The 25,159-nt window shown below is 39.5% G+C and overlaps 2 protein-coding genes across 12 annotated transcripts in view; one reads left to right on the forward strand and one right to left on the reverse strand.

Moving 5' to 3' along the window:
- LOC102006032 (ankyrin repeat and KH domain-containing protein 1) overlaps positions 1-16,551 on the reverse strand; it is a 124,809-nt gene extending 108,258 nt beyond the window's left edge. For 5 of the 10 annotated variants that reach the window (XM_013512893.1, XM_005382032.2, XM_013512892.1 and 2 more), the window contains exon 1: positions 16,100-16,529. In XM_013512893.1, coding sequence (XP_013368347.1) covers positions 16,100-16,384 — 285 coding nt within the window. In that variant the 5' untranslated portion in view covers positions 16,385-16,529. Of the gene's footprint in view, positions 1-16,099 lie in introns of all 10 variants that reach the window. The other 5 variants (XM_013512895.1, XM_013512890.1, XM_013512894.1 and 2 more) reach the window with 4 other exon arrangements.
- A 600-nt stretch (positions 16,552-17,151) lies between these two features.
- The window catches only part of Hbegf (heparin-binding EGF-like growth factor), a 61,481-nt gene continuing 53,473 nt past the window's right edge, over positions 17,152-25,159 (forward strand). For both annotated transcript variants that reach the window (XM_005382031.2, XM_005382030.2), the window contains exon 1: positions 17,152-17,224. The gene's annotated coding sequence lies outside the window, so the exon portion shown is untranslated. The remainder of the gene's footprint in view (positions 17,225-25,159) is intronic.

A 25,159-nucleotide genomic window follows, 5' to 3' on the forward strand; every position in this document is an offset into this window, starting at 1 on the left:
AATAATAATAATAATAATAATAATAATAATAATAATAATCATCTTTCTTCTTGGGCCAGGAGTATAGCTCAGGGGCATAAGCACCTGCCTGGCAAGCGCGAGGTCCTGAGTTTGATTTCCAGTACCAACAAAACAAAACAAAACAAAACAAAAAAGACAAATGGACTACGAAATTTTTAATGTGTTCTGTTCTGGTAGCTGTTAAGTGTAACATCACAGTGGGCTGAGGGCTCAGTGGTCAAGCCTAGTGCGTGAGACCTCAGGCTCAGCTCCCAGCACCACACATGCACACTCACACACACCAGCCCAGCTGGAGCTGCAGGAGCTTCAAGAGAAGACTGTGTCTTCATTTTCACACTGCTTCTTCTTAAAACCTTCCAAACACAAAACTCCCTAAACTGCCCTCAGATTATTTAAAATGGGGATACAAATACTTCAACATCTAACGGTATATTTTTGAAATGTACTTAATTATCTTTTTCTTTATTTAGTTTATAAGTGGATAGGCCAAAATGTCTTACCTTTGCCCACCCCAGTAAGCCTTCTATTAAGTCAAAATCAGTACTTCCACCATTTTAGGATGCTGGTGGCTTAATATCTCAGCTCAGGACAGCAAAAATCATAGGTCCATATTCGTGAAGGAATTATTGAAGGATATAGCAATTCTGTTTTACAAAAAACACAGTGCTCCAAAGTTTCAACATTCTCATGCTCCAAGATCAATTTTTTTTTTTTTGCAAAAATAATGCAGTTGTAATTTAGAACACCAAATAATGAACGAGGAATGAATTTGGCTGATACAAAAAAGTTATCAGTAACAACACTTATGAAAGACCCGGGCACGGGAGCACATGCCTATAACCCCAACAACTGGGAGGCTGAAGCAGAAGGATCACCGTGGGTTCAAGGCCATCCTGGGCTACAAAGGGAGCTCATGGTCAGCCTAAACCACATAGTAAGGCCCTGTTTCAAAAACTAAAACAAACAAACAAACAAACAAACAACAAACCACCATGAAATACTGGGATGAAGACAGGCATAGTGGCACCTTTAATCCTGCCTCTCTAGGAGGTCTAGGCAAAAGAATCTAAAATTCGAGCCCAACTTGGGCAACTCAGTGAGACCCTGTCTCAAAATAAAACATGAGCTGGGCAAGACAGCTCCCTGCAAAGGTTGTAGGCTCAATCCCCAATGCTAACAAAAAACCTGGGTTGAAAAATAGGCCTGGATTGAAAAGGCTGTGTACATTAACATAAAAGCTTTTCAAGGTTCCTTTTTGAAGGAAAAACTGTGTTCTCAATTTCAAGGCCACAATCTGTTCTCAAGACACAGGGCCTGGTGCACTACTGGTAAAGAGGAGATGGCAGAGAGTAGCTGATTGGAGAGTCTAGCGGCAGCCAAAGAAATAGTGCTGAGGGAAAACGGAAGGTGACCACCTGTTCCCAAAAAGGAAGGAAATGGCAGAAGACAAACTACTCTGAGAAAATAGCACATGAAAACTATCCTGGGAGCCTCAGTCCAGTGACACAGCCTGAGGACCAGAGCCTGGGCCACAATCCATCAGTGAGAGTAACACCAATCTTCACGCGCGAGGACACCAAGGTAAGTTTCTAGTGACAGATTTGAAACATCCCCTAACGTAAGAAGTGTCTGTAGTGTTTGTGAGAACCTAGGAGAGTGCTGTATCACTATCAGAATGACCAGTAAAAAGTACTAAAAGATAGCTGGGTATGGTAGAACTTGGAAGGCTGAGGCAGGAGAATCCACATCAGTGTGAGGTCAGCTTGTGCTATATATAGTGCATTCAAGGCCAGCCTGAATTACATAGGGAGATCCTGTCTCAAAAAAAAAAAAAGTACTAAAAGAAAATTTTCATTTCTGACCTACACAGATACCATATACCTCTGGATGATTCCTCACCAAGCTTTACTCATACCAACTATACCACAATAACCTCTTACTAGATGTCAAGGAGGTTGTAGTTGCCCAGTTAGAGCTACAGAAGGAGTTAAAGAAGGTAAAGACAGCTTATGGCAATGATAGGGACTGCAAGACTCAGTTGATGGCCCCTAAGCCTTGCACCTTCACAGAGGACACTGTGAAATTGGGGCCTTCGCAGGCACTGGGTCTCCTCTCATTTAGGAGCTATCTGTAGTCTATAAGAACTGGCCTATAAGGCATTCCTACCCCTTGTGTCTCAATCTTATCTCCTGAGTAAAGTCAATCTGAATTAAAAATAATAATAATAATAAATGGTGTCTTCAGATTTATGAAATCGATTAGCTTCACATAGCACAAGAGATAACTATCATGCTTTTCCTAATCAGAAAGCTGAACTATACTTTGCTCAACCCCAAAAACTGCATTTCTAAAATATAGTTTTAATACAGAATCTATTATCTTTTTAAATCTCTACAGAGGGAGAAAGACTTTTTTAAAAAACTACCATATTTTTTTAAAATAAAAGACTACCATTAATAAAATGCCTCACATCAGTCTTTCCCATATATTTTCATACTCAAACATCTTAACTATTACATAAAGTAAATTAAATGATTTTTATTTTTACCTAACTAAAACTCAGAAAAGTTAAGTGGTTTGTTTAAGATCTTACAGCTATTCGGGATCTGAAGGCATGTGTTTCAAACTCCAAAGCTTACAACCTTTTGAGCACACCTAACTTCAAAAAACCAAAAGTAAAAATAAGAATTAATTAAATGTAGTAGATTATAAGGCCCACTAACTCTACCACAATTTTTAATAGGTCAGACAAATAATACATTTATTTAGAAATTTCTGACAGCTGTTATTATTTAACCAGCAAACATGCAACAAAAACACCTGTGTGACGATAGGTATTTAAAAAAAAAAAAAAACTGCTCAAATATTTATCAAAAAAGTAAGAAGGAATGAAGTGCCTGGCAATCAAGGTTGGGGAAATCTTAATCTTGAAAGAAAAAACATTACTCTGTATTTTCCCTATCATAATAAATGAGTAAAGCCGAGGTTAGAAAGGTGTGGTGGTGCCTGCCTGTGCTCCTAGGACTCAGAAGGCTAAAGCAGGAGGATAGCTGGGAGTTCCAGGCCAGCTTGTGCTATGTAGCGAGATCCTGTCTCAAAAACAAACGAACAGCAACAATAAGATACTAGTGCTGACTTCTGCTTATTATCTTAAAATTTAAAAATGAACATTAAATAGACCAAAGAAATAATTTTAAAAGACTCAAAAGGTCTCAAACACCCACAAGCCTTCAGCTACCACAAATATGAAGAGAATATAATGACTAAGAGCAAGGGATATTTTTATATGAGCCCTACTACTCACAGTGATCTTAGCTGATTTGTCTCACTCCTTTTAGCCTCAATTTCCTTACTGTACAATGATAACAGTGGCTACAACACAGGGTTACTGATGATTAAGCAATATAATACATCTAAAATTGCACAACACTGTTTATTCAATAAATATGAGCTATTATTACTACTATTACCACTACTGCTATTAAGGTCAGTTTGCCCAAGGACCATATCTCTTACTCTCCACTCCATAAAAACACTATAGAATCCATTATATAAGTAACTTGAACATGTTAAGCACTAGATATACATTCACTCAATACTTATCAAGTCGGACTATGCACCAGATCCTCTGTACCAAGAACACTGCTGCTTTCTGCCCATTAAGAGAAGATCTATAATCAAGTAAATGCAGAGGAATGGAGGAAAAAAGAATTATGGTATATCATGTACAGGTACAAATTCCCTATAATGAATGTGATAATTACATATACCTAAAACGTACCAAAATAAACTTAATAACAAAGTATTACAAATGCTACAAAAGATATTTACTGCATATATAGACAACCAGGGAAAAAGAGGAGCGAATGTTTAACTCAAACTGGGAAGCAATGAAAGAATTCAGAGATGAAAACTCAGAACAAAAAAGTATCCACTAGGATGGGAAGTAGGACAGTACATGAGATCAGTATTAGAATAGTGGTTATAGCCAGGTATAGAGTCACTGCCTATAGTCCCAGCTATCAACCTGGGCAATATAATGGTACCTTACTTCAAAAATAAGAAGGTGGTGAACAAGCGTTTAAGAGTCCAAGAGATCTGGCTTCAAATCCTGGCTGCATCATTACTACATGTACATGCTGTTTGTTACATGGTGTCTCTAAACTTCAGTTTCCTCATCTAGAAATTGGGAATAATATTACTTTCCTCATATGGTACTTGTAATGTTCACTGTAGAAAATACAGGTATATATTTAGCTCAGTGGACAATAACCACTCACTGTATATAGCTATTACCATATTTCTATTTTGTTTTCGTTTTTTGTCTTTTTCAGGCAGGGTCTCACTATGCAGATCAAGCTGGCCTTGAAACTCACTCTGCAGCACAGGCTAGACTCGAACTCACAGCAATCCTCGTGCCTCAGCCTCCCAAGTGCTGGGATTACAGGTGTGCACCACCAAGCCCGGGCCTTACCATATTTCTAGAAATCAAAGCAGTGGAAGCATACATACCAGGGCATATAATAGCTTGATATGCTCAGAGAACTACAGCACTTTAGTATAGCTAAAACAGAAAAAAGCAAGCCAGTTGGGTGCTGCATGTCCATAATACCAGCCCTCGGGAAGATCATCGTGAGATGGAGGCCAGCCTCAATTCCATAGTGAGACCCTGTCTCAAAGAAAAAGAAAGAAATAGAGAAAGCAAACAAGACAGCGAGCATAAGGTTGGCAAGCTCCACAAAAGCCAAATCCTAAGTAATCTTGTATACCATACCAAGGAATTTGGATGCTTTAATAAAGGAATGAGAAGGATTTTAGCCAAAATGACATGATTGAACTGGCATTAAAGAGAAAGAACTGAAGGGGGAGAACTGAAGGCTGAGAATAAGTCTGGAGGTAGATAGAGACAACCAGGAGTTACTGCAATATTCCAGGGGAACGAGCCCTACTAGCACAAAAGAGACAGAGAAAGGGACTACTTAGATATATGTGGTAGGAAACAGCAGCAAATGTGAGCTCTGAAGTCTCTGACTAGCTTTACGGCAACGATAAAGATGGAAGAAAAAAGGATAAAGGTAGAATGAGGTGAGCCTGAGACATTTATGGAAATATATATATAATAGAAAATAGTTGGAAGAACTATTACCAACTAGAAAGTAGTTGGAAGGCCTCTTAAAAGGCAGCAAAAAAGAAGTGAGGGGGAAGCCACATGGATATCAAAGAATGCTCTCAACAGAGGAAACTGCAAATGTCCAAGGCCTACAGCAAGACATGCTTAGAGAATTTATAGAACATAATAAAAGAGCACTTGTTGTTTTGCTCAAATATGATAAGATGATATTTGCTGATGGACTATGTACGTTTTTATCTTAAATCACTGCCCTGTTAAGCCTGACACTTAAAGCCCATTCATTGCCTGAAGTAAGACACTTAAATATCAACCTTTACAAAAATCAAACACAAGGCAATGATCCACACATATTAAATTTCTATCTTGAACTGTCACAAAACCACAAAAAAATTAAATAAGGTATTCAACTGAAGTACACAATGACTGAAGCAGTCAAATATAATTTATCAATATCTGAAAGAAATCTAGAAGAATTCTAAATCCTCCCCATTCCTTTGTTGAAGGATCCAAATTCCTTGGTATGGTATACAAGACTTGGCTTGTATGAGGATTTGGCTTTTATGTAGCTTTCCAACCTTATTCTCATTGTCCTCCATCCAAACATAATTTGAATAATTTACCCTGTTTGCTCATTCTCAGAAATGTTCACATATTCCTGAAAAGCCTGATGTCTAGAAGAGAAGTAAACACATTTTTTTCTTCTTTAAAATTCTAAAGCTTGGTATAAAGCTTAAATAACAAGCTCAAAATAAATAAATCTACTGTAAAATACCAATCAGAATTCTTAAACAAGTTGGGTGTGGAGCCTGTAATGCCAGCACTCAGAGGCTGAGACTGAGGAGAGTCACAAGTTCAATACCAGCTTAAGCTACACAGTGAGTTTCAAGGCCAGCCTGAACTACATAGTGAGACCTTGTCTCAAAAAAAAAAAAAAAAATCTTAGACTACCAAGGACTTTAACTTCTGAAAGCCATAATTCCACATTATGAAAGATAATTTATGAAGAGACCCTATCCCAAACTAATCTGATACCCTTCTCCAGAGAATGTAGCTTCAATAGATCAATGACAATGAGGTATACATAACACTAAGTATCTACGATAACTATTATATCACTCTAAGTTCTGTTGGGGGTAATAGTAATAGGTCAAATCCATCAGGTGAGTTAGACTTAACTGATCTCTTCAAACTAAAAACACACACTTTTCTTTGTTAACCTATTAGTTAAATCCCAAGTGAAACAGGTACTAAAATATAATAGACTTTCACTGTTTGGAGTCAAAATAACTAGTAACCTAAGAGAATAATTTGAGCAGTGACAGCCAAAACTTACTTTGTAATTTAATCACAAAAGTGATAACACTGTATTAAGTGTCAAGCAAATTTTGTTACTTAAATACTGAATTTATATTTTGAAAGCTAGATGCAAAAGACACCAGATGCAAAAACTCTAATTACTTTGGTATTTTATTCCATTTATCCTTTCATTATGCTAGAAAAAGAAATTTTGTCCACATTCTCCTTGGGGACTATATTCTACATTAGATGCACTCAAACTACAACTATCCAAAACAACTAACTCCTCTTCTTTGGTTTTATCTACTCTCAAACATATATCCAAGCTTTTCCAAGGAGACTATGCTCTCCTGGCAGTCTGGCAAGCCTTACAGGTTTAAATCACATGAACGCCTCCCATTCACATTTGGCATACAAAGAGAAGCAGAAAGTTCAAGGGGTACAACATTATGGTGGAGGACAGAAGAGACCTTTTGTGTCACCATAAATTCTGTAGCATATTAAAAACTCCCTCTCCTGAAGACTAGAACAATAGAACATGAACTTGTTTAATAACAAAATAACCAAAATAATTTTAAAACACAAAGTCAAAGTACTTAGACTTGCCAATTTCAAAACTTACTACAAAAACTTACAGTGCAGAACTGACAAAAGGAGACATACAGATCAATGGAACAGAAATATCAGGAATTTTTTTTTTTTTTTTGCGGTACTGGGGATCGAACTCACGACCTTGCGCTTGCCAGGCAGGCGCTTATGCCACTGAGCTATATCCCCAGCCCAAAACATCAGGAATTAACCCCTACATTTACTTAAAATGAACTGATTTTGACAAGGGTGCCAATACAATTACATGGGAAAAGAAATACACAGTATTTCCAGTAAGTAGTGCTGAAACAATTAGATATCCACAACTTGTACAGAAATTAACCCAAAACAAGCTGGGTGTGCTGGCACATGCCTGTAATCCCAGCACTCAGAAAACTAAGGCAGGAGGATTCCCTGAGCTCAAGGCTAGCCTGGACTACATAGTGAGTTCAAAAACAGCCTGGACTACATAGTGACACCCTATCTACAAAAATAAATAAATAAATAAATAAATAAATAAATAAAGGAATAAATAAACGAAGTCCATGTGCTGGGCTTTGGGAAAGGTTCTGTGAATAAGTTTAGTAATAATAAACAAAAATAATAAAATTCTCAAAAAAATTCTGACACATTACAACTAGATGAATCATAAAGACATGCTAAGTAAGTAAAGCCAGTCACAGAAGGACAAACAGCCATGATTCCAATTAAATGGAAAAGCAGGACAGTCAAATTCATAGAGATAAAAAGTAGAATGGTTTTTAGAAGCTGGGGCACAGAAAATAGAGAATTATTACATGGAGTTTTAGTTTGAGAAGATGAAAGAGTTCAGGAAGGGTTGGGTGTGGTGGTGCATACCTGTAATCTCATCACTGGGGGAGCTGAGGCAGGAGGGTCACTGGGAGTTCAAAGCCAGCCTGGGCTATATATTGAGTTAAGGCCAGGCTGAACTGCACAGCAAGACCCTGTCTTAACCAACCATAAAGCAAAAAGAGAGTTCAGGAGATGGCTGTTGGTGATGGCTGCACAACAATGTGAATGTACTTAACGCCACTGAACTGTACATTCAGGAATGACTAAAATGTTTTTTGTTGTTGGGGTATGGGGGCTTCTATGGTACTAGGGATTGAACCCAGAGCCCTATCACTGAGCAACACCCCAAGCACAAGCCCATTTTTTATTTTGAGATAGGGTCTCACTAAGTTACTACGTTTCCCAGGTTGGGCTCAAACTTGCAATCCTCCAGACTTAGTCTCCCAGAAATGGTAAATTTTGTAATATAGAGCCTATACTTGAAAAACAAAAATTGGTTAAAATAGTTTGATGATTATTTTACAATTTAAAAATAAAAACTTGTTCTTGGTCTAGGGTATTCATTACACACTAAAAAACTTATTAAACTTACCTTGACAGCTTAAACTACTGTATGTGGTTCTTAGGGCTTGTTCTTAGGGACATCCTTGCCTTTCTCTTTTCAAAACTGCATACTAATACAAGTGAATCAAAACACTAGGATACAGTGTAATATCTACATTTTAAAAAAAGAAGAAAAAATACCTTTTCTACTATCGAAAATAGAATCTATTCAGTTCAGGAGAAAACAGAGAAAGAACAGAGGGTGTGTAGGAGCAGTAACAGCCAAACGTGCTCTCTGACAAATAGCTGCCAAATTTCAGTTTAGCAAATAAAAAGCCTTACACACAAGGTTTAGATAAATTTGGCAGGAAGAAAAAAACAAACCAGTCAGTCATCATAAGGCAACTGATCTTCATTCATAGGAACCGTGCAATGTCAGTACCTACCAATACAATAGCAAACAAATTTGAATTTTTACAAAATTTTTTACAAAATTTTTACAGCAATATTGTAAAGCCAATGTTTCCTATATTGGCTAAGGTTCAAAAATGGGCATATACCTTTCTATACCAGTGATTTTAATTATTATTTATGTCTTAATCCTTTAAAAATGAATAATGCAAGGCCTGAACTTTTCAAGTAAATTCACTGCAGTTACTTTAGAATACTGCTCTTACTATTCTCAATGGTATCCAAAGGCACACCTTCTTAACATGCTGCTCTATATTGCTACCACCAATTTCATTAAATATAAAACTATGATTACATGCTAGTTTGAGACAGACATTTCTTATGCAACTAGTTGATTAGTGCAGTGTAACAGAAGACAGACAGCAGGACAACCCAGCAAGAAAGACAGAACTAGAAGAGGAGACAGATGAGTACTTTTCTACTTCTGACTGCTACATATTGCTGTGTAATGATCCTGGCCGAATCACTTAGTTCAACAGTGCCCTCACTATTGAGGCTTTACCCAAGGTCCTAATGTAAAGTTTCCAACCCAGTATTTTGTCAAGTACGAAATATTTTAAAAATTCATTTTGTAACGTTAGGAAGGGCATTATTTCAAGATACAAAAAGTAGAAAAAAATGCTTTGAGAAATTTACATTGTCTTTATTTTCCTCATTGAGATCTATGAAAATTTCGAGAGACTATGCAACAATTTATTGGAGAAACAGTATTTGGAAACCAAAAACACTGATTATTTCTTAACCTGAAGAAGCAAATTAGCAGCATGGGCTCTGGATTTAGTAATAAAGCTTCTAATCCCAGCTTTACCACTCATTAGCACATTGATGTTTTAGCCGCTCTGTTGTTATTGTTTTGGGTTTTTTTTTCATTTATTACTTCATCACCTGTAAAAATATAGATAATACCTATCTCAAAGGAGTGTTGAAACAATTAAATAAAATAATGAAAGTATCTAGTACAATACTGGCATATAGTAAGCATTCAATAAATGGTAGCAGTTACCTAAAGGAGATGAGATAGGGTTATCATCAAGATTCCATGACAAGCAACAAAACAGGGAAATGTGATCAACAAGGTCTGAGAAAAAAGCTATACTGAATCAGTTCACTTACAGTGGTTTAAAAAAAATTTATCTTTTAGTTGTAAAAGAAGGTAAATATAGCAAAAAAGAACAAAAACGGTAGACATCATTTCTTCTCATTTGCCAACTCCAGGCAAATACTCTTGAAAACTACTTTGTTTTTCTTCAAAGCAACTTATTTTACTTTATCACTGAATCAAAAGTACAGCTGATTTTCAGAGGTCATCTAGTCCACATCACTCTACTACCAGAGAGGCTCAGAAAGAAATGCACGTCAGCTCATCTCCACGCATCATGTTTAATGAGTTATCACTTTAATTTTTTTTGCATGATGAACCTAGCATGTCTGTGCATGCTAAGCAAATGCTCTACCATTGAGCCACATCCTATTTTTTAAAAAAATTTAAGTTCCTCTCAATTTTGACATTTAAAAATCTCACATGAAGAGTATGTTACCTTTTGTGTAACAATAAGGAAATTACATTTGTTCAGCTCAGTACTAGAGAGCTTGCCTAGCATATTTGAGGCCCTAACTTTAATCCCTAGCACTGACCAAAAAAAAAAAAAAAATACTGAAAGGCTATAGAAAACATTCAAAGTATACAGGAAAGGGTATGTGGGAGTAGGAGGTAGAAACAAGACTTCACTTATCTGTCTTTACATTATTCTGATTTATTAACTATATGAATGCAATCACTTTGTACCGGAGATGGTGGCACATGACTGTAATCCCAGCATTTGGGAGGCTGAGGCAGGATTGTTGTGAGTTCGAGGCCAGCCTGGGTTACAAAGTGAGCTCAAGGCCAGCCTGAGCACAGCGAGCCCCTGTCTCAACACAAAAGAAAAAAAAAATTCCAGTGTCCCCAAAATTTGTCAAATAGAATACAAAGTTATATTTCCTATTTTATCATTACTGGTGATAATAACAGAGTAAAGCCCTTTCTACTTGGACAAACTTAGTATACCCGTAAGTTTTAAAAACTCATTTTCATAAAAAATAACTATACTTTCTGAAAATATAATATTTTAAATGAAAGTTCCCCAAAATGATAAATTTACCATAGAAAATTTATAGCAGTACACAGTAGTTTTACATTAAACCTTTCAGTACCTTCTTTCTATTTATTCCTTGTTCAGGTTATGAATATAACCTTGAAATGCTATTAAAAGCAGTGACTCACCTTGTTTACCTGAAGTTTGAATACAGAATATTCACAACAAAATTGCCATCTCTGACAAGAATGGCCTCTAGACCACTTATTTAAGGGTGATTTTGCTTGCAGAAGATATATGGCAATTTCTGAACAATTTTTGGCTACTGGCATCCAGTGGATAGAAATCAGGGATGCTTTTAATGCACAAAAGAAGCCCTCACAAAAAGAATTATCTGGCCCAAAATGTCAATGTTGCTGTTGAGAATCCTGCTCTATATGGTAGCTCTTAAGTGACCCTAAGAAAATAAACCAATTCCTTTGCTACTGGAGAAAAATCAGCATAGGACTTCTATATGACCAGTGTCTTTTGACAAAAAAACTATTTTCAGGAAAAATGTACTAGCTCTTCCCTAAAGAGCTTGTGCTATAATTTCAGTTAGGTTCTGTATGCTTTTATGTACCTGTAACTAAAGCACATACCTCAAGGCAAAAAAAAACTCAGTGTGATTTAAAGAGCCAGGTGTGGTGGTGCACACCTGTAATCCCAGCACTCAGGAGGGCTGAGGCAGGAGGATGATGCAAATTCAAGGCCAGTCTGGGCTACAAAGTGAGCTCAAGTCCAGCCTGAACTGCATAGCAAGACCCTGCCTCAAAAAGACAAAAAGAAGAAAAAAAAAAAAGAGAGAGATAAAGCTATACTTTCTACTACCTGTCTTTAAAGTGAATGTATATGAATATGTATACAATATACACAGACATAGAGGCCGAAAAAATTTGCTAGATTTTTTTTTCAGTACTAGGTATTGTACCGAACTGCATCTCTATTCCTTTTATTTATTTATTTATTTTCGGTACCAGGAATTGAACTCAGGACCTCGTGCTTGCTAGGCAGGCACTGTGCCACTGAGTTATATCCCCAGCGTCCATTTCTTTTTTCTTTTTAAGACATGATCTTGCTAAGTTGTCCAGACTGGGCTGGAACTTGCAGTCTTCCTGCCTCAACTTACTGGAGTTCTGAGATTACATGCCTGAACCACCAGGCCCAGTTTAAAATAAAAATTTTAACACTGGTTACCTTAAAGAGTAAGACTTGAAAAGGCGGGGGATGTGAGGAGGACTTTCACTTTTTACCTTATAGCTACTATTTATGTTGAATTTTTCACCATAAGACTGACTTACTTTTATAATAATTTCTAAATATCTCTCACAGATAGTATACACATATACATAATATATGCATACATTCTTAAAACAGAAAAATTAAAAATCACAAATCTCACAAAAGTCTATCTTTAGAAATTTTATTTTTAAGGTAACTTTAAAAAAAGATTATAACTCTAAAATTAACATTTAAAAACTAGTTTCTGGCCAGGAGTGCTGGTGCATGCCTGTAATCCCAGCACTTGGGAGGCTGAGGCAGGAGAATCACTGTGAGTTTGAGGCTAGCCTAGGCTATGAAGTGAGTTCAAGGCAGCCTGAACTGCATAGTGAAATCCTGTCTCAAAAAGACAGAAGTAAATAAATAAATAATAATTAGTTTTTAACAAATTTTTAACCTGACCTCTATTCTGAATAATGAGCACGTATCAGTAGGATCCAGTTCAAGTTATGACTCTTCTATTCTAGGCCTTAAACAGCTAAAGAACATGCTCAGTATGCCTGAAGAAATACAAAACAGATATTTACCCCAATGTTTAAAACAGTAAGAATTAAATTGATGGCATTTTCTAAAATAGCACAACTGTAACATTAAAAAAATTTACTGATAGGCTTAACTCCCTTTATCAAACTAGCAAGTCTTTTTTTTTTTTGCACCGGGAATAGAACTCAGGACCTTATGCTTCCCACGCAGGCACTTGTGGCTTGTACCACTGAGCTATATCCCCAGCCCAAAGGTTTCTTTTTTTTGTTTGTTTGTTTTTTTGTTTTTTTTCTGGTACTGGGAACCGAACTCACGACCAAGTGCTGTGCTGCTGAGCTACATCCCTAGCCCCTCAAACTAGCAAGTCTTAATCAGCGTGGGAAAGCAACTTTTTTCTCAACTCTTGGTTTGGAATAATAGATAGAAAAGAAGTCCTAGAGTATCTGTTCCTCTGGTTTTTTCTGGTACCGGGAATCGAACTCACAAACTTGCGCTCGCCAGTCAGGTGCTAGCTATGCTGCTGAGCTAGATCCCCAGCCCTATCTGTTCCTCTGAACACAAAATGTAGAAAACAATTAAGATGAAAATAAGGATTTTAATATTATTCATGAAATTCCAGTTAGGTGTGTTTTGAACATTATTTATGATCTTTTCACACCATTCAAAAGCAGTAATATGGAGAAGGCAGTCATCTTAGAAAACAGAAAAGGCTAGGAATTCCCTAAGCAAAATAGGTTATTTCATCCTACACCCTAGTACACATACTATATAGCAGAGACCGGGTATTCCAAGAATTTCTTCTCTATGTGACATGGGAGAAATGGGACACAAAATATTTTCTTTCTCTTCAAACATCACCTTAACTTAAAGTCTGTAGTTACACTAGAATCTTTCATTACAAAAATAACTTCTGAATATGCATTTACTCCTAAAGCCTTTTATGGTCCAGAAAATATAAATAAATAGAAGCATAAGGGGTTCTCCTACATTAGCCATTGCTAAATGAGTATGGAAACCCTAAAATCATGACTTTACAGTGAATGTCAAAAAAACGCAAAAGGTGTGGATTGTATCCATACTTATCCTCATGGTATGGGAGACCAAATGAAACGGGAGGGGAGATATTTATGACTTTTGAGGATCACCAGCACTCTAACTAAAGAAATTTAAACCCTGCTTACATAAAAAAATAAATGAGTGCCAAGCATGGTAGCGCACACCTGTAATCCCAGAACTTGGGAGGCTGAGGCAGGAGGCTCACTGCAAGTTCAAGACCAGCCTGGTCTACAAAGTGAGCTCAAAGCCAGCCTGAACTGCATAGCAAGACCCTGCTTCAAAAAGGCCAAGAAAAAAAAAAAAAAAAAAAAGTGATCTCTCCCCTTATTCATGACAATTACGTAAAAATGGTCCACAAAAATCAGGAAGACTCTTCATCACACTTAGATCAAAGCAAACTTTTTCAGACTCTCCCTTACAAGTTTCAAGGAAAAAAACAAACTACAGTAAACTATGAAGTCTAAAGACAGTCTTTGTGCAGGGTGCACTAGCCCACATCAGTAATCCCAGCACTCACGAGGCTGAGGTAGGAGGATCACCAAGAGTTAGCTGGAGGCCAGCCTGGGCTACATAGTAAATTCAGGACCAGCATGAACTACATAAAGAGATGCTGTTTAAAAAAAAAAAAAAAGCCTTCCTGTTTATTTCCTAGCTAAAAGTCCATGTGTTCTGGGTTCATTCTCATCAAGTTTCACTGAAGATACAATAGCCCAAGTGTGAGGGTACTCCAGGAGATCTGTCCCATAACTGAAAACTCAAATTCCTTGTCTCATTTTGCCTTCATCGTTATTTCCCTTATAGTAAAATTCAGAGACATACACACTCAAGGAACTATCTTCTTAAAATCTAACATACTGTTTTTTCCAAAACAAAATATTTAGGGACAGAATGTACTAAGGTTTTAAATTTAAAGAAAACCCTTCCAGACCTAGAATGAGTACTAACTGTACTCTGCAATCCAAAAATGTACTCTCTTTATTTATCTGGGTTTTTTAAATATTTGTTTTTGTTTTTTTTTTTTTTGAGACAGGGTCTTGCTATGTAATTCAGGCTGGATTTAAACCCACTATGCAGCCCAGGTAGGCCTCTTGGCAATCCTCTTGCCTCAGCCCTCTACAGGCATGCACCCCCATGCCCGGCTTTTATTAATCTCAAAAGGAGAAGCCAGGATTGTTGATATAAACGGAGAAATTCCTGCACTTTAACACCAAGTCTAGAGATTAAAATAATTGATCAGAAGGAACCTAGAACCAAACGGAATATTTTCAGCACTTCAAACAGTTATCAAAGGACAAATTACTGTCAAGAAAAAAGTTGGGGAGGTAAGCCCCCTTTCCTTACATATATAGCCCTTTTTCCCTACAGCCAAAAAAAGAGGATGAGGTCTATCATAGTAGCTTGACCGGGCCTAAAAATGTGTGCACATAAAAGAGTATACACGTAAAAGACGGGCATGGTGGCGCGTGCCCGTAATCCCAGCACTCGGGAGGCTGAGGTAGGAGGATTGTTGTGAGTTTGAGACCAGCCTGGGCTACAAAGTGAGCTCAAGGCCGGCCTGAACTGCATAGCGAGACCCTGCCTCAAAATCTCACACACGCGCGCGCACGCACACACACACACACACACACAATATATACGTAAGGGTTAAACGAAGTGAAGAAACAGATAACTCATTTTCCTCACTACAAAAGAAAGGTGTCCGTAGGATGCCTCACCTTCTCCCAGCCTAAAAACCTCTGAGTTCAGCCATCCAGCTATTCCGAAGCTCAGAGATGCACTGGAACTTCCTTTTCCTGTCTAACTTCACAAAACGTCCCGGGAGCCAAGAGTCACGTGATTTTTCTGGGTAAAAGCTGAAAGCTCCCTAATATTCACCTGCCTCAAACTAAAAAGGGAAAATAAGAGCGCTACTTAAACACACAGATAAGGGGCACTTAAGAAAGAAGGCAGATAGATGCATCCCTCGTCTTTGAGAAGGGTACAGCAGACACGCTCCCGAGCTTAGTTAGCCACCTCTGCCTCCGTCTCCCTCAGTACCAAGGGCAGGGACACCGGGCGAGACCCCGCCCTCCCCACCCCGACGCAGGCGGGCGGGAGGCGGCCCGGCGAGTCCCCGTTCCCGCGCGCAGCTCAGACACCGAGAGCTCCCTATTGTGGGTCTGCGGACAGTGACGGGGCGCGTCACCAGGCCCGCACAGCTGCCGCCGCGCCGCGGGCTGGCTGCTGTCAGAGAAGGAGCGCGGGGAGGCGGGAGCGCGGCCCGGAGACAATTCACACCCAGCCCGCCGAGCACGAGCCGTACCTCGGACACCTCGTCCTCGTCGCTCCCAGAAGCACCACCTCCACCTCCGGTCCTCAGTACCGCAGCCGCCAGCTTGAAATCCAGCGCTGCGTCCCCGCTGGCTGCGCCGCCGCCGCCCGCTCCCGGCGCGGGTCCGGCCTCTCCGAACAGCCTCACGGAGCGGATCCCCAGCCCGACCCCTCCCGGCGGAGGCGGCTCCGAGGCCCCGGCTGGGGAGGATCGCGGAGTCACGGAGTCCAGGTCCTCCTCGAAAGAGGTGCCGCCGCCTCCGCCGTCGGTCAGCATGGTTCACACGCCGAGCCGGAGACGCTGCCGAGTCACTCGCGGCCGCCGCCGCCGCTGATCCCGAGAAAAAGAGGAGCAGCAGGAGGAAGAAGCGTCTCCTTCCCCCCCGTCCCAGCAGCGCCACTAACTTCTCACTGCCTAACCTGCTGCTTCCCGCCCCCTAGACTCGCCACTGGCTGCAGCTCTCCAGCGACTGCGGATCATTGGCCAAGATGACCTGTCACTCAAGCTCTCCGTCACGCGCTGCCCGCTGGCTCGTAGCCTCCAAGCTGCGTTGACCCGCGCAGGTCTAGGCGGTTGCGAATACCCGCCTCCTGTTCCTCACAAACCAATTTCCGGTCTTTTTCTACGTCTATTGGTCAGTTTCTCTGACAATCGCGTCACGACCTTAAAGTGGATTAGCTGGCCTTGTGGTCAGTCACAGTGACCCCTAACAATGGGAAGTTCCATTGGCGCCATAAAGTGTCGGTCATTTTGTCACGGAACGTCGCGTGGTACAATAGGCCAGGAAAGGTTCTATTCATCCCGCCCCAATCTGAGGAGACGGGAAAGGGCTGGGAAATGTCCACTTCAGATTAAAATGAGAGCTGAATTGACGACCGCAAAAACTGATAAAAAGTGGAGTAGACCTAACCCTGCGCTTGCTGAGCCTCTAAGTCAAGGGTGCAAGAGACGCTCCCACCTGTCGCTCTCCACCTGGCGCCCAGACTACGCCAGAAAGTCGCTGCACCGGGATTGGAGGAAAGAAGCCGTCAGTCTCAGCGAGGCCCACCTCCCTGCCGTGGCCTGGTTGGAGGGCCACGGCGTCAGTCACGGGGACGGTCACCGCCTCTGAGACAGGTGAGGCTAGGTGGCCGTCCGCCTCGGGCTGTTTGGGCGGAGGAGGGCGCGGGGAACCGCGAGGGGCAGCGAGTCTGGCTCGTTGCCGCCCACCTTTCCAGCGGGAGCCCCGCGCGCGGAGCTGAGGGACCCGGGGCGCAGCCTGGGATGGCCGCCCCTTGTGGCTCCGCCCGCCCGCGTGCCCGGACGTGGCTGGGCGCGGCGGTCCCCTCGGCCCCTCGCCTCGCCCTGCGGCCCGCGTTCTCTTGCCCGCGGCGGGCGGCGGCCACGCGGGCTGGACAGCGCCACCCCTCAGTACCGGGAACTGTCCCCGGAGGAGGAGGCGACGCGGCAGCGCCCCTCGCGCGGAACCCGGCCGCAGGACTGAGCGCGCGCGCGCGGGGCGCCGCCTCTGTGCTGGTGACCTCGGCGCGTTTGCTGCTGTTCCCTGTAAAATGGGAGTAATGTTGGCACCTTCTTTATTGGGTGGTTATGAATAAGTCACGTGAGAACACAGCGGCCAGCAAAGTGCCGAACTTACAGGAAAGACTAATTTTTGTTAGTGCCTCCTCTCGGATTTCGGGCGTCCTTTGCCCGGTCCACGTTCTGCCGGCCAAACGAATCATAGCCAGATTTCAGTGATACAAAACAGCTAACCAAAAAAGATCTTACCTTCTGTGGATCTCTCCCCACCCATACATCTCTTTGTTTCCTCCTGTGTCTCTTTTTGTTAATAAAGAGAAGGTATAACCGGCATGGTGGTGTAGACCTCTAATCCCAGCATTGGTGTGGCAGAGCCACGAGTTCAAGGCCAGCCTGAACCACGTCTCAAAAAATAAAAGTAGTAAATAAGTACTATTTAAGATTTAAAAGCGTTGACCTTCCAACTAATCTCATGATCAGAGATCACAGGAAAAGAATTTGGTGGAGTATATGGCAAATGTTCTTTTTTTTTTTTTTTTTTTTGATACACGGGTTCAGGCCAGCGTCAAACGACAATCCTCCTGCCTCAGCTTCCCAACTGCTGGGATGACAGGCAAATATTCTTGATCCAGAGAATGTCCCTGTAACAGAGGTTGGCCAAAAGCAAAAGATGTCATTTTTCTCCTCTTTTACAAACTGTAACAAAGACTTTTGTCTATCTTGATTACACAGTACTTAATATTTCACTCCCTCAAACTGGTATCTGAATTTTATAATGAGTATAATTTTTTTTTGTTTGTTTGTTTGTTTTGTTTTTCTCCGGTACCGGGAATCGAACTCACGACCTTGCACTTGCCAGGCAGGTGCTTTTGCCGCTGAGCTAAATTCCCAACCCCTATTTTTTTAAAATTACCTTGAAAATAGATTCTGCCAAGCAATTATTTTTGAAGATAGTTAACATTTCTTTGACTTGGTAATCACTCATTTTGACATTTCATATGAAAGAAGGATGCTATTTTTTATGAACAGAAAACATTAATTAAGTGTTCTTTCTAGATAATCTATTGTATAAAACCATAGAGAATAATTTTGAGGTTAACGCCATGTACATTGTCTATAACATTTGTGGAACTTAATTAGCTTATATCTTCAGTACTGTTTAAGTTTTCAAGGTATGTATGACTAGGTCACAACACAAACTAAGCAAGAAAAAAGAAGCCTAGCTCTGCCCAACCCACTTCAAAGCTGGATTATCCAGAATTGGTTGGATACATCCTTAGGCAAAAACAGGTATTGACTGGTGCAGCATTACAAAGGAACTACTTGTCATTCCTACCACTAATAATAAAAATAATTTCTGATGCAACTCCCTGAGCAAACTCATTAAGTTCTTTAAAGAAATGTAATGAATCTCAAAGACAGAAGGAAAGGAAATCTGGACTGAACTGAGATGGACTGGCAGTTCCCAGTGTATTTAAAAGAGAAAGTACATGTCTACTCAGTCTCTAGCATGAACATAGACTGAATATAGACTAACCCTGAATCTGGTCAGAGAAATATGCTTGAGTAATACTTTTTATTTCACTTGGCCCTTTACCTGAAACATTTGTCAGTAGTCTGTCACTGTACGAGTTAGGAACTCTGTCTCCTAGATTTTGTGACTATGATGTCACTACTACGTTCCTCTGGTTTTAAAAATTTGAAACTAATTGAGAAATCATCATATCAAATAGTATATTTCTTGAATGTTTAAAATCACAACATAGAGCTCAGCAGAATGGCACACAACTGTAATCCTAGCACTCAAAAGGTTGAAGCAGGAAGAGTGCAAGTACAAGGCCAGCCTGGACTACCTGGTGAAACCTTGCCTCAAAAAAACAAAAACAATAAAAAAAAGAAAGAAAGAAAATAAATTAGAATGTATTCAATATACAATATCAGTATAGTAATTATTAATGTTATATACTAGGTAACTGTGGTTTTGACATGTCTTAAAATGGTACTAATACCAGGTGTGGTGACACATACCTGTAATCCCAGCACTTGGAAGGCTGCGGCAGGAGGATCACCACGAGCTCGAGGCCAGCTTGGGTTACATAGCAAGTTCAAAGCTAGCCAGAATTACATAGCAAAACCTTGTCTTAAAAAGAAAGAAAGAAAGAAAGAAAGAAATAGAATTTGGGCAATCCATTTGGGACCCCTCCTGTCTCTCAGGAGCTATTGCTATTCCACATTCCTATTCCTCATTCTTTTTCTCCAATAAATTTTCCCATTCTTTAACCTCCCTTGTTAAAATAAATAAATAAATAAATAAATAGATAGATAAAATTCATCGACTAAATCTAAAACAAAAAGATGGTACTAACTACGAAAAGTAATGTACTGATTTTTTTCCTATCAGCTCTGCAAATCCTCCTTAAAAATATATTTGTTAGAAGTTGGGTACCATGGCACATATCTATAATCCCAGTACTCTGGCAGGTTGAAGCCGAAGATGGCAAGTTCAAACCCAGCCTGGGAATCTATTGATATAGCAAGACTGTATCTCAAAATGAAAAATCACAATGTTTGTTAGAAATAAGCATTAAGTGCAAGGTCCCAAGTTTGATTCCTACTACCAAAAAAAAAGGAAGAAAGAAGAAGAAAAAGAAATAAACATTAGAATAAAATATTTTCCCACAGAATATCTGGGAATATTTATTATGGTATATTTGTAATGTGTTCCAAAGCATACACTTCCTCTTGACCATCTTTTAGACAGAAAAGTAAAAAGAAAAAAGGAATTTCTAGCCCAATGATTTTGTTAGCTTCATATCTGATAAAAGGATTCATTCTTCATATAAGATTTACAAACTAAATCACGGATACAGGGACTTTACAGTTTTTTTTTATATGTAGTTCTTTTACACGCACTTTTCTCAAGACATCCATTTTTCTCTTGAGGCATTTTCTCAAGACATTTAATTTCCATGTGCCAATCCATCTCAGTTCAGTCCATCTATATCACGAAAGAAGTAAGCCAACAAATTTGTTGCACTTGGCCAGGCACAGGGGCACACACCTGTAATCTCAGGACTCAGGAGACTGAGGCAGGAGGATTGCCACAAGTTTAAGGCAAGCCTGAACTGCAGAGTGAGATCCCATCTCAAAAGTACACATGAAAAGGGGTCAGAGGGAGAGTAATTTTATAATGAAGAAAACTGACAAACATTACCTCACCCAAGTGATGTCATGTTGATGGTAGGCACCCTTGGTATTATATAGTGACAATGGCACTTTATCTCTTCGATCTTTCTCTCCAAAACCTGTAACTCCAGTCTAATCATGAGGAAAATCAGAAAAATCCTACTTGATGGACACTCCTGTACCTGGCTAATACTTCTCAAAATTATAAAGGTTATCAGCAATGAGGAAAGTCTGAAAAGCTGTCATAGCCAAGAAGGGTCTAGGAAGACATGAGCATTAAATGCAATGTGGTATTGTGAGCTAGAAAAACTACATGAGATAAAAAACCGAAGTAAGCCAGGAGCATGCTTCTAATCCCAGCATTTAGGAGGCTAAGGCAGGAGGATCGCTGTAAATTCAAGGCTAGCCTGGCCTACATAATGAATTCAAGGCTAGCCTGAACTACTTAGCAATACCTGATTCAAAAACAAACACCCAAAGTAAATATGAATAAAGTATGGATCTTAGTTTAATAATGTGTTTATGTTGGTATTTAAGTGGTGACAGATGTGTCATACTGATAATGTAACATGCTAATAGAAGAAGCTGAGTATGGTGTATATGAGAACTATCTTTGTAACTTTTAAGTCCAAAGCTTCTCTAAAATTTAAAATTAACCAGCTATGATGGCACACACCTGTAATCCCAGTACTCGGGAGGGTGAGACAGGAGAATTGCTGCAAGTGCCAGGCCAGCCTGGGCTACACAGTGAGTTTTAGAACAACCTGAACTGCATAGTGAGAACCTGTCTCAAAAAGACAAAACAAAACAAAACAAAACAAAACAAAAACAGCAAATGAGACATAACACAAAAATATCTACAAGTATCTATAACATAGAGAAAAAAATCAGTAGACCTAAATATCTAATAAGAAAATGGTTGATTCCATTATGGTATAAAATTTGACTCTACAGTGTCATTAAAAATGAAACACTGTATTAAACAAAAACTAAATTCTAAAGCAAAATGTATATAATATTCCCCATATGTTAAAGTGAGTTGAATATTCCTATATGTCCAAATTACATATACCAGAGAGAGAGATTATCTATGGATAGTGGGATGAGCATAACTTTAATTTGTTTGTATTTTTCATTTGCCTGTAAGGAATGTATTATTCTGGTCAACAGAAAGAAAATTCATCCCACCACTCTGGAGGCTGAGGCAAGAGGAGGATCCTTTCAAGTTCAAGGCCAGCCTGGGGGGCTGGGGATTTAGCTCAGCGGCAAAGCGCCTGCCTGGCAAGCGCAAGGTCGTGAGTTCAGTCCCCAGTACCGGAGAAAAACAAAACAAACAAAAAAAGGCCAGCCTGGGATACAAAGTGAGTTCAAGGCCAGCCTGAACTGCATAGTGAGACCCTGTCTCAAAAAGAGAAAAAAAAAAGAAAGAAAATACAATAAAGGTAGTAAGAAAAAGAATCACTGTCCACATATAATTGGGAGATTGATCATATGGGATATTTATTGGCAGTGTTAGGAAAATTAAGCAGGAACAACTTTTTTCAGGTGAAGATGACGGTGATGGGTTTAGCCTTATTTTGGAAGAATTCAGTCTATATAAAACATTACTTGCTGAGTCAAGCAGAAACCCTCAAGAGAGCCAGACATGGTAGCACACCCTGTGATCCCAGCATTTAAGAGGCTGAGACAGGAGGATTGCTGTGAGTAAGAGGTGAGTTGGGCAACTTAGTAATTTAGCAAGACCCTGCCTCAAAATATAAATAAATAAATAAATAAGTAAGTCTGGGAATGTAGCTCAGTACAAAGACCCCAAGTTAAATTTTCAGTAACCCCACAATACACATGCACAGGATAATATCAAATATTTTTGAGGATATGAACCAGGGAATTTCCTGATGGTCCTACTGATTCAAAGTGCTGATTCATTAAATGTAAAACCACCATAACCTATAAATTAAGCTGATTCTTGCTATTAGAATTGTTGTCCAGTGATTCTCTCATCAGGAAAGTGCTAAGAACATAAAATTCCAAACTTTTCTCACAATTTGGGACATCAAAATCTGTGGCAGAAGGAAATGGTCTTTTTTTTTTCTTTTTATTGGTACATGTTTGCAGTACATATGATTGCACTCACTGTGGGGAATTGATACATGTATATTACATGTATCAATTCTTTTTTCACTCCCTCTTTCTTCTCTTCTCTGTCCCCTATCTCATTTTGTTTTGTTTTAATTTTGTTTTTGTTTTTTGGATCTCACTCTGTAATTCAGGCTAGTCTTAAACTCACTATGTAGCCCAGGCTGGCCTCAAACTCACAGTGACCCTCTTGCCTGAGCCTCTTGCATGCTGAGATGTGTCAGGTGCCACCATGCCCGCTCCCTTCGTCTCTTGGTCCCCTGCCCTTTTGCAAAACAAATATATCTCCCTGTTTCCTGTTGTCTATTGATCTGTCTTTCATTGTAACTATTCTAGTGGGTTTGAGTGGTATTTCATGGTGGTTTTCATTTTTGTTTCCCTGATGTTTAATGATGGTGAGACTCTTTTAATGTGGTTAGCCATTTATATATCTTTGAATAAATACTGATTCAAATCCCTTGGATCCCTTGCCTTGCCTTTTTTTTTTTTTTTTCTTTTTTTAAGCACTGGGGATTAAACCTGCGGGTACTCTACCACAGAGCTACATTCCCAGCACTTTTATCTTTTTAATTTATTTTTTATTTTTATTTTTATTTTCTTGAGACAGGGTCTCGCTATGCAGTTCAGGCTGGCTTTAAGCTCACTTTGTAGCCCAGGCTGGCCTCAGATTCTCACCTATCCTCCTGCCTCAGCCTCTCAAGTGCTAGGAAGCATTTTTATATTTTATTTTGAGATAGTCTAATTAAATTGACAAGACTGTGCTTGAATTTGCAATCCTCCTGCCTCAGCCTCCCAAGTAACTGTGACTATAAGAATACACCTCCATACCCAGCACTTGCACATTTTATTTTGACTATCCTTTTATTATTGAATTTTAAGAGTTCTTTATATATTTTTTAAGTACAAGTGCCTTATCAAATATATGTTTGCAAATATTTTCTCCCCTTCTATGGATTGTCTTTTCATGTTCTCACTGTCATTGGAGCACAGAAAATTTTAATTTTGATAGCACCTTACTAATTTATTTTGTTTGTGCTGCTCTTACTATATTTAAGAAAACATTGCCAAATCAAAGGTTATAAAAATTTACATGTTTTCTTCTAAGAAATGGTGTTCTAGTTGTTACATTTATGTCACTGATCTATGAGTTAATTTTTTTTTTGAGAGGCAGGGTCTCGCTATGCAGTTTAGGCTGACCTGGAACTCACTGTGTAGCCTACCCAGGCCGCAAATTCATGGCAATCCTCCTGCCTCAGCCTCCTGAGTGCTGGGATTATAGGTGTGCACCACCACACCCAGCTACATGAGTTAATTTTTGCACATAGTGTGAAGTAGGGGTTCGGTGTCATTCTTTGTATGTTGATACTAAGTTTTCCTAGCACTATATGTTGAAAAGATTATCCTTGTACCATTGAACTATCTAGGCAGTCTTGTGAAAAATTTATGGACCATTAAGTGTGAAGATTTGTTTCTGGAGTTAGTTCTGTTCTGTGACTCTTGTGTCTGTCCTTGTGCCAGTAGAGCACACTGTCTTGATTATTATACCTTTGTAGTAAGTTTGCAGTCAGAAAGTACAAATCCTCCAGTTTGGTTTTTCATTTTCAAGACTGTTTTGGCTACTCTGGGTTGGGCCTTACTGTTCTTACCCCAAGTAACAAGGCCTCACACACATTGCCTTTTCTAAGATATTTATTATGGTAGTCTGCAACCCTAGTCCTCACCCTCTCCAGCCTCATCGTGAACTACTCTCCCCCTCACTCCAGCCTGGCTACTTTCAGTTTCTCAAATATTCCTAAATCCTTACTGCCTGAAGGCTTTTGAAATCATGTTCCTTTTGCCAAGAATGCTTCCCTTCGATCCCTCTCCCCTATTAACAAGGCTGACTCCTTTTGCATGTCATTCAAGTCTATTCCTAAATGCTATTTTCTTAAAGAGATCCTCACAAACTCCTACACTTAAAGTAGCCATTCACCACTATTTTCTTGCTATCACATTAACCTGGTATTATTGCTCTTATCACTGTCCACTATTATCTTGTATGTATATAGTTGTACTTATTTTTTGTCTACCCTACTGGAATGGAAACTCCAGGAAAGCAGAAATCTGTTCTTACCACTGAAGTCCTACACACAGAACACTGCCTAGTGTATAATAGGTATTTTTTGTTATTTGTTTTTTTTGGGGGGGGTTTGTTTTTAGTTTTTTGTTTTT

This window comes from Chinchilla lanigera, unplaced genomic scaffold (assembly GCF_000276665.1).
Source record: "Chinchilla lanigera isolate Chin_1 unplaced genomic scaffold, ChiLan1.0 scaffold00017, whole genome shotgun sequence".
Classification (NCBI taxonomy): Eukaryota; Metazoa; Chordata; class Mammalia; order Rodentia; family Chinchillidae; genus Chinchilla; species Chinchilla lanigera.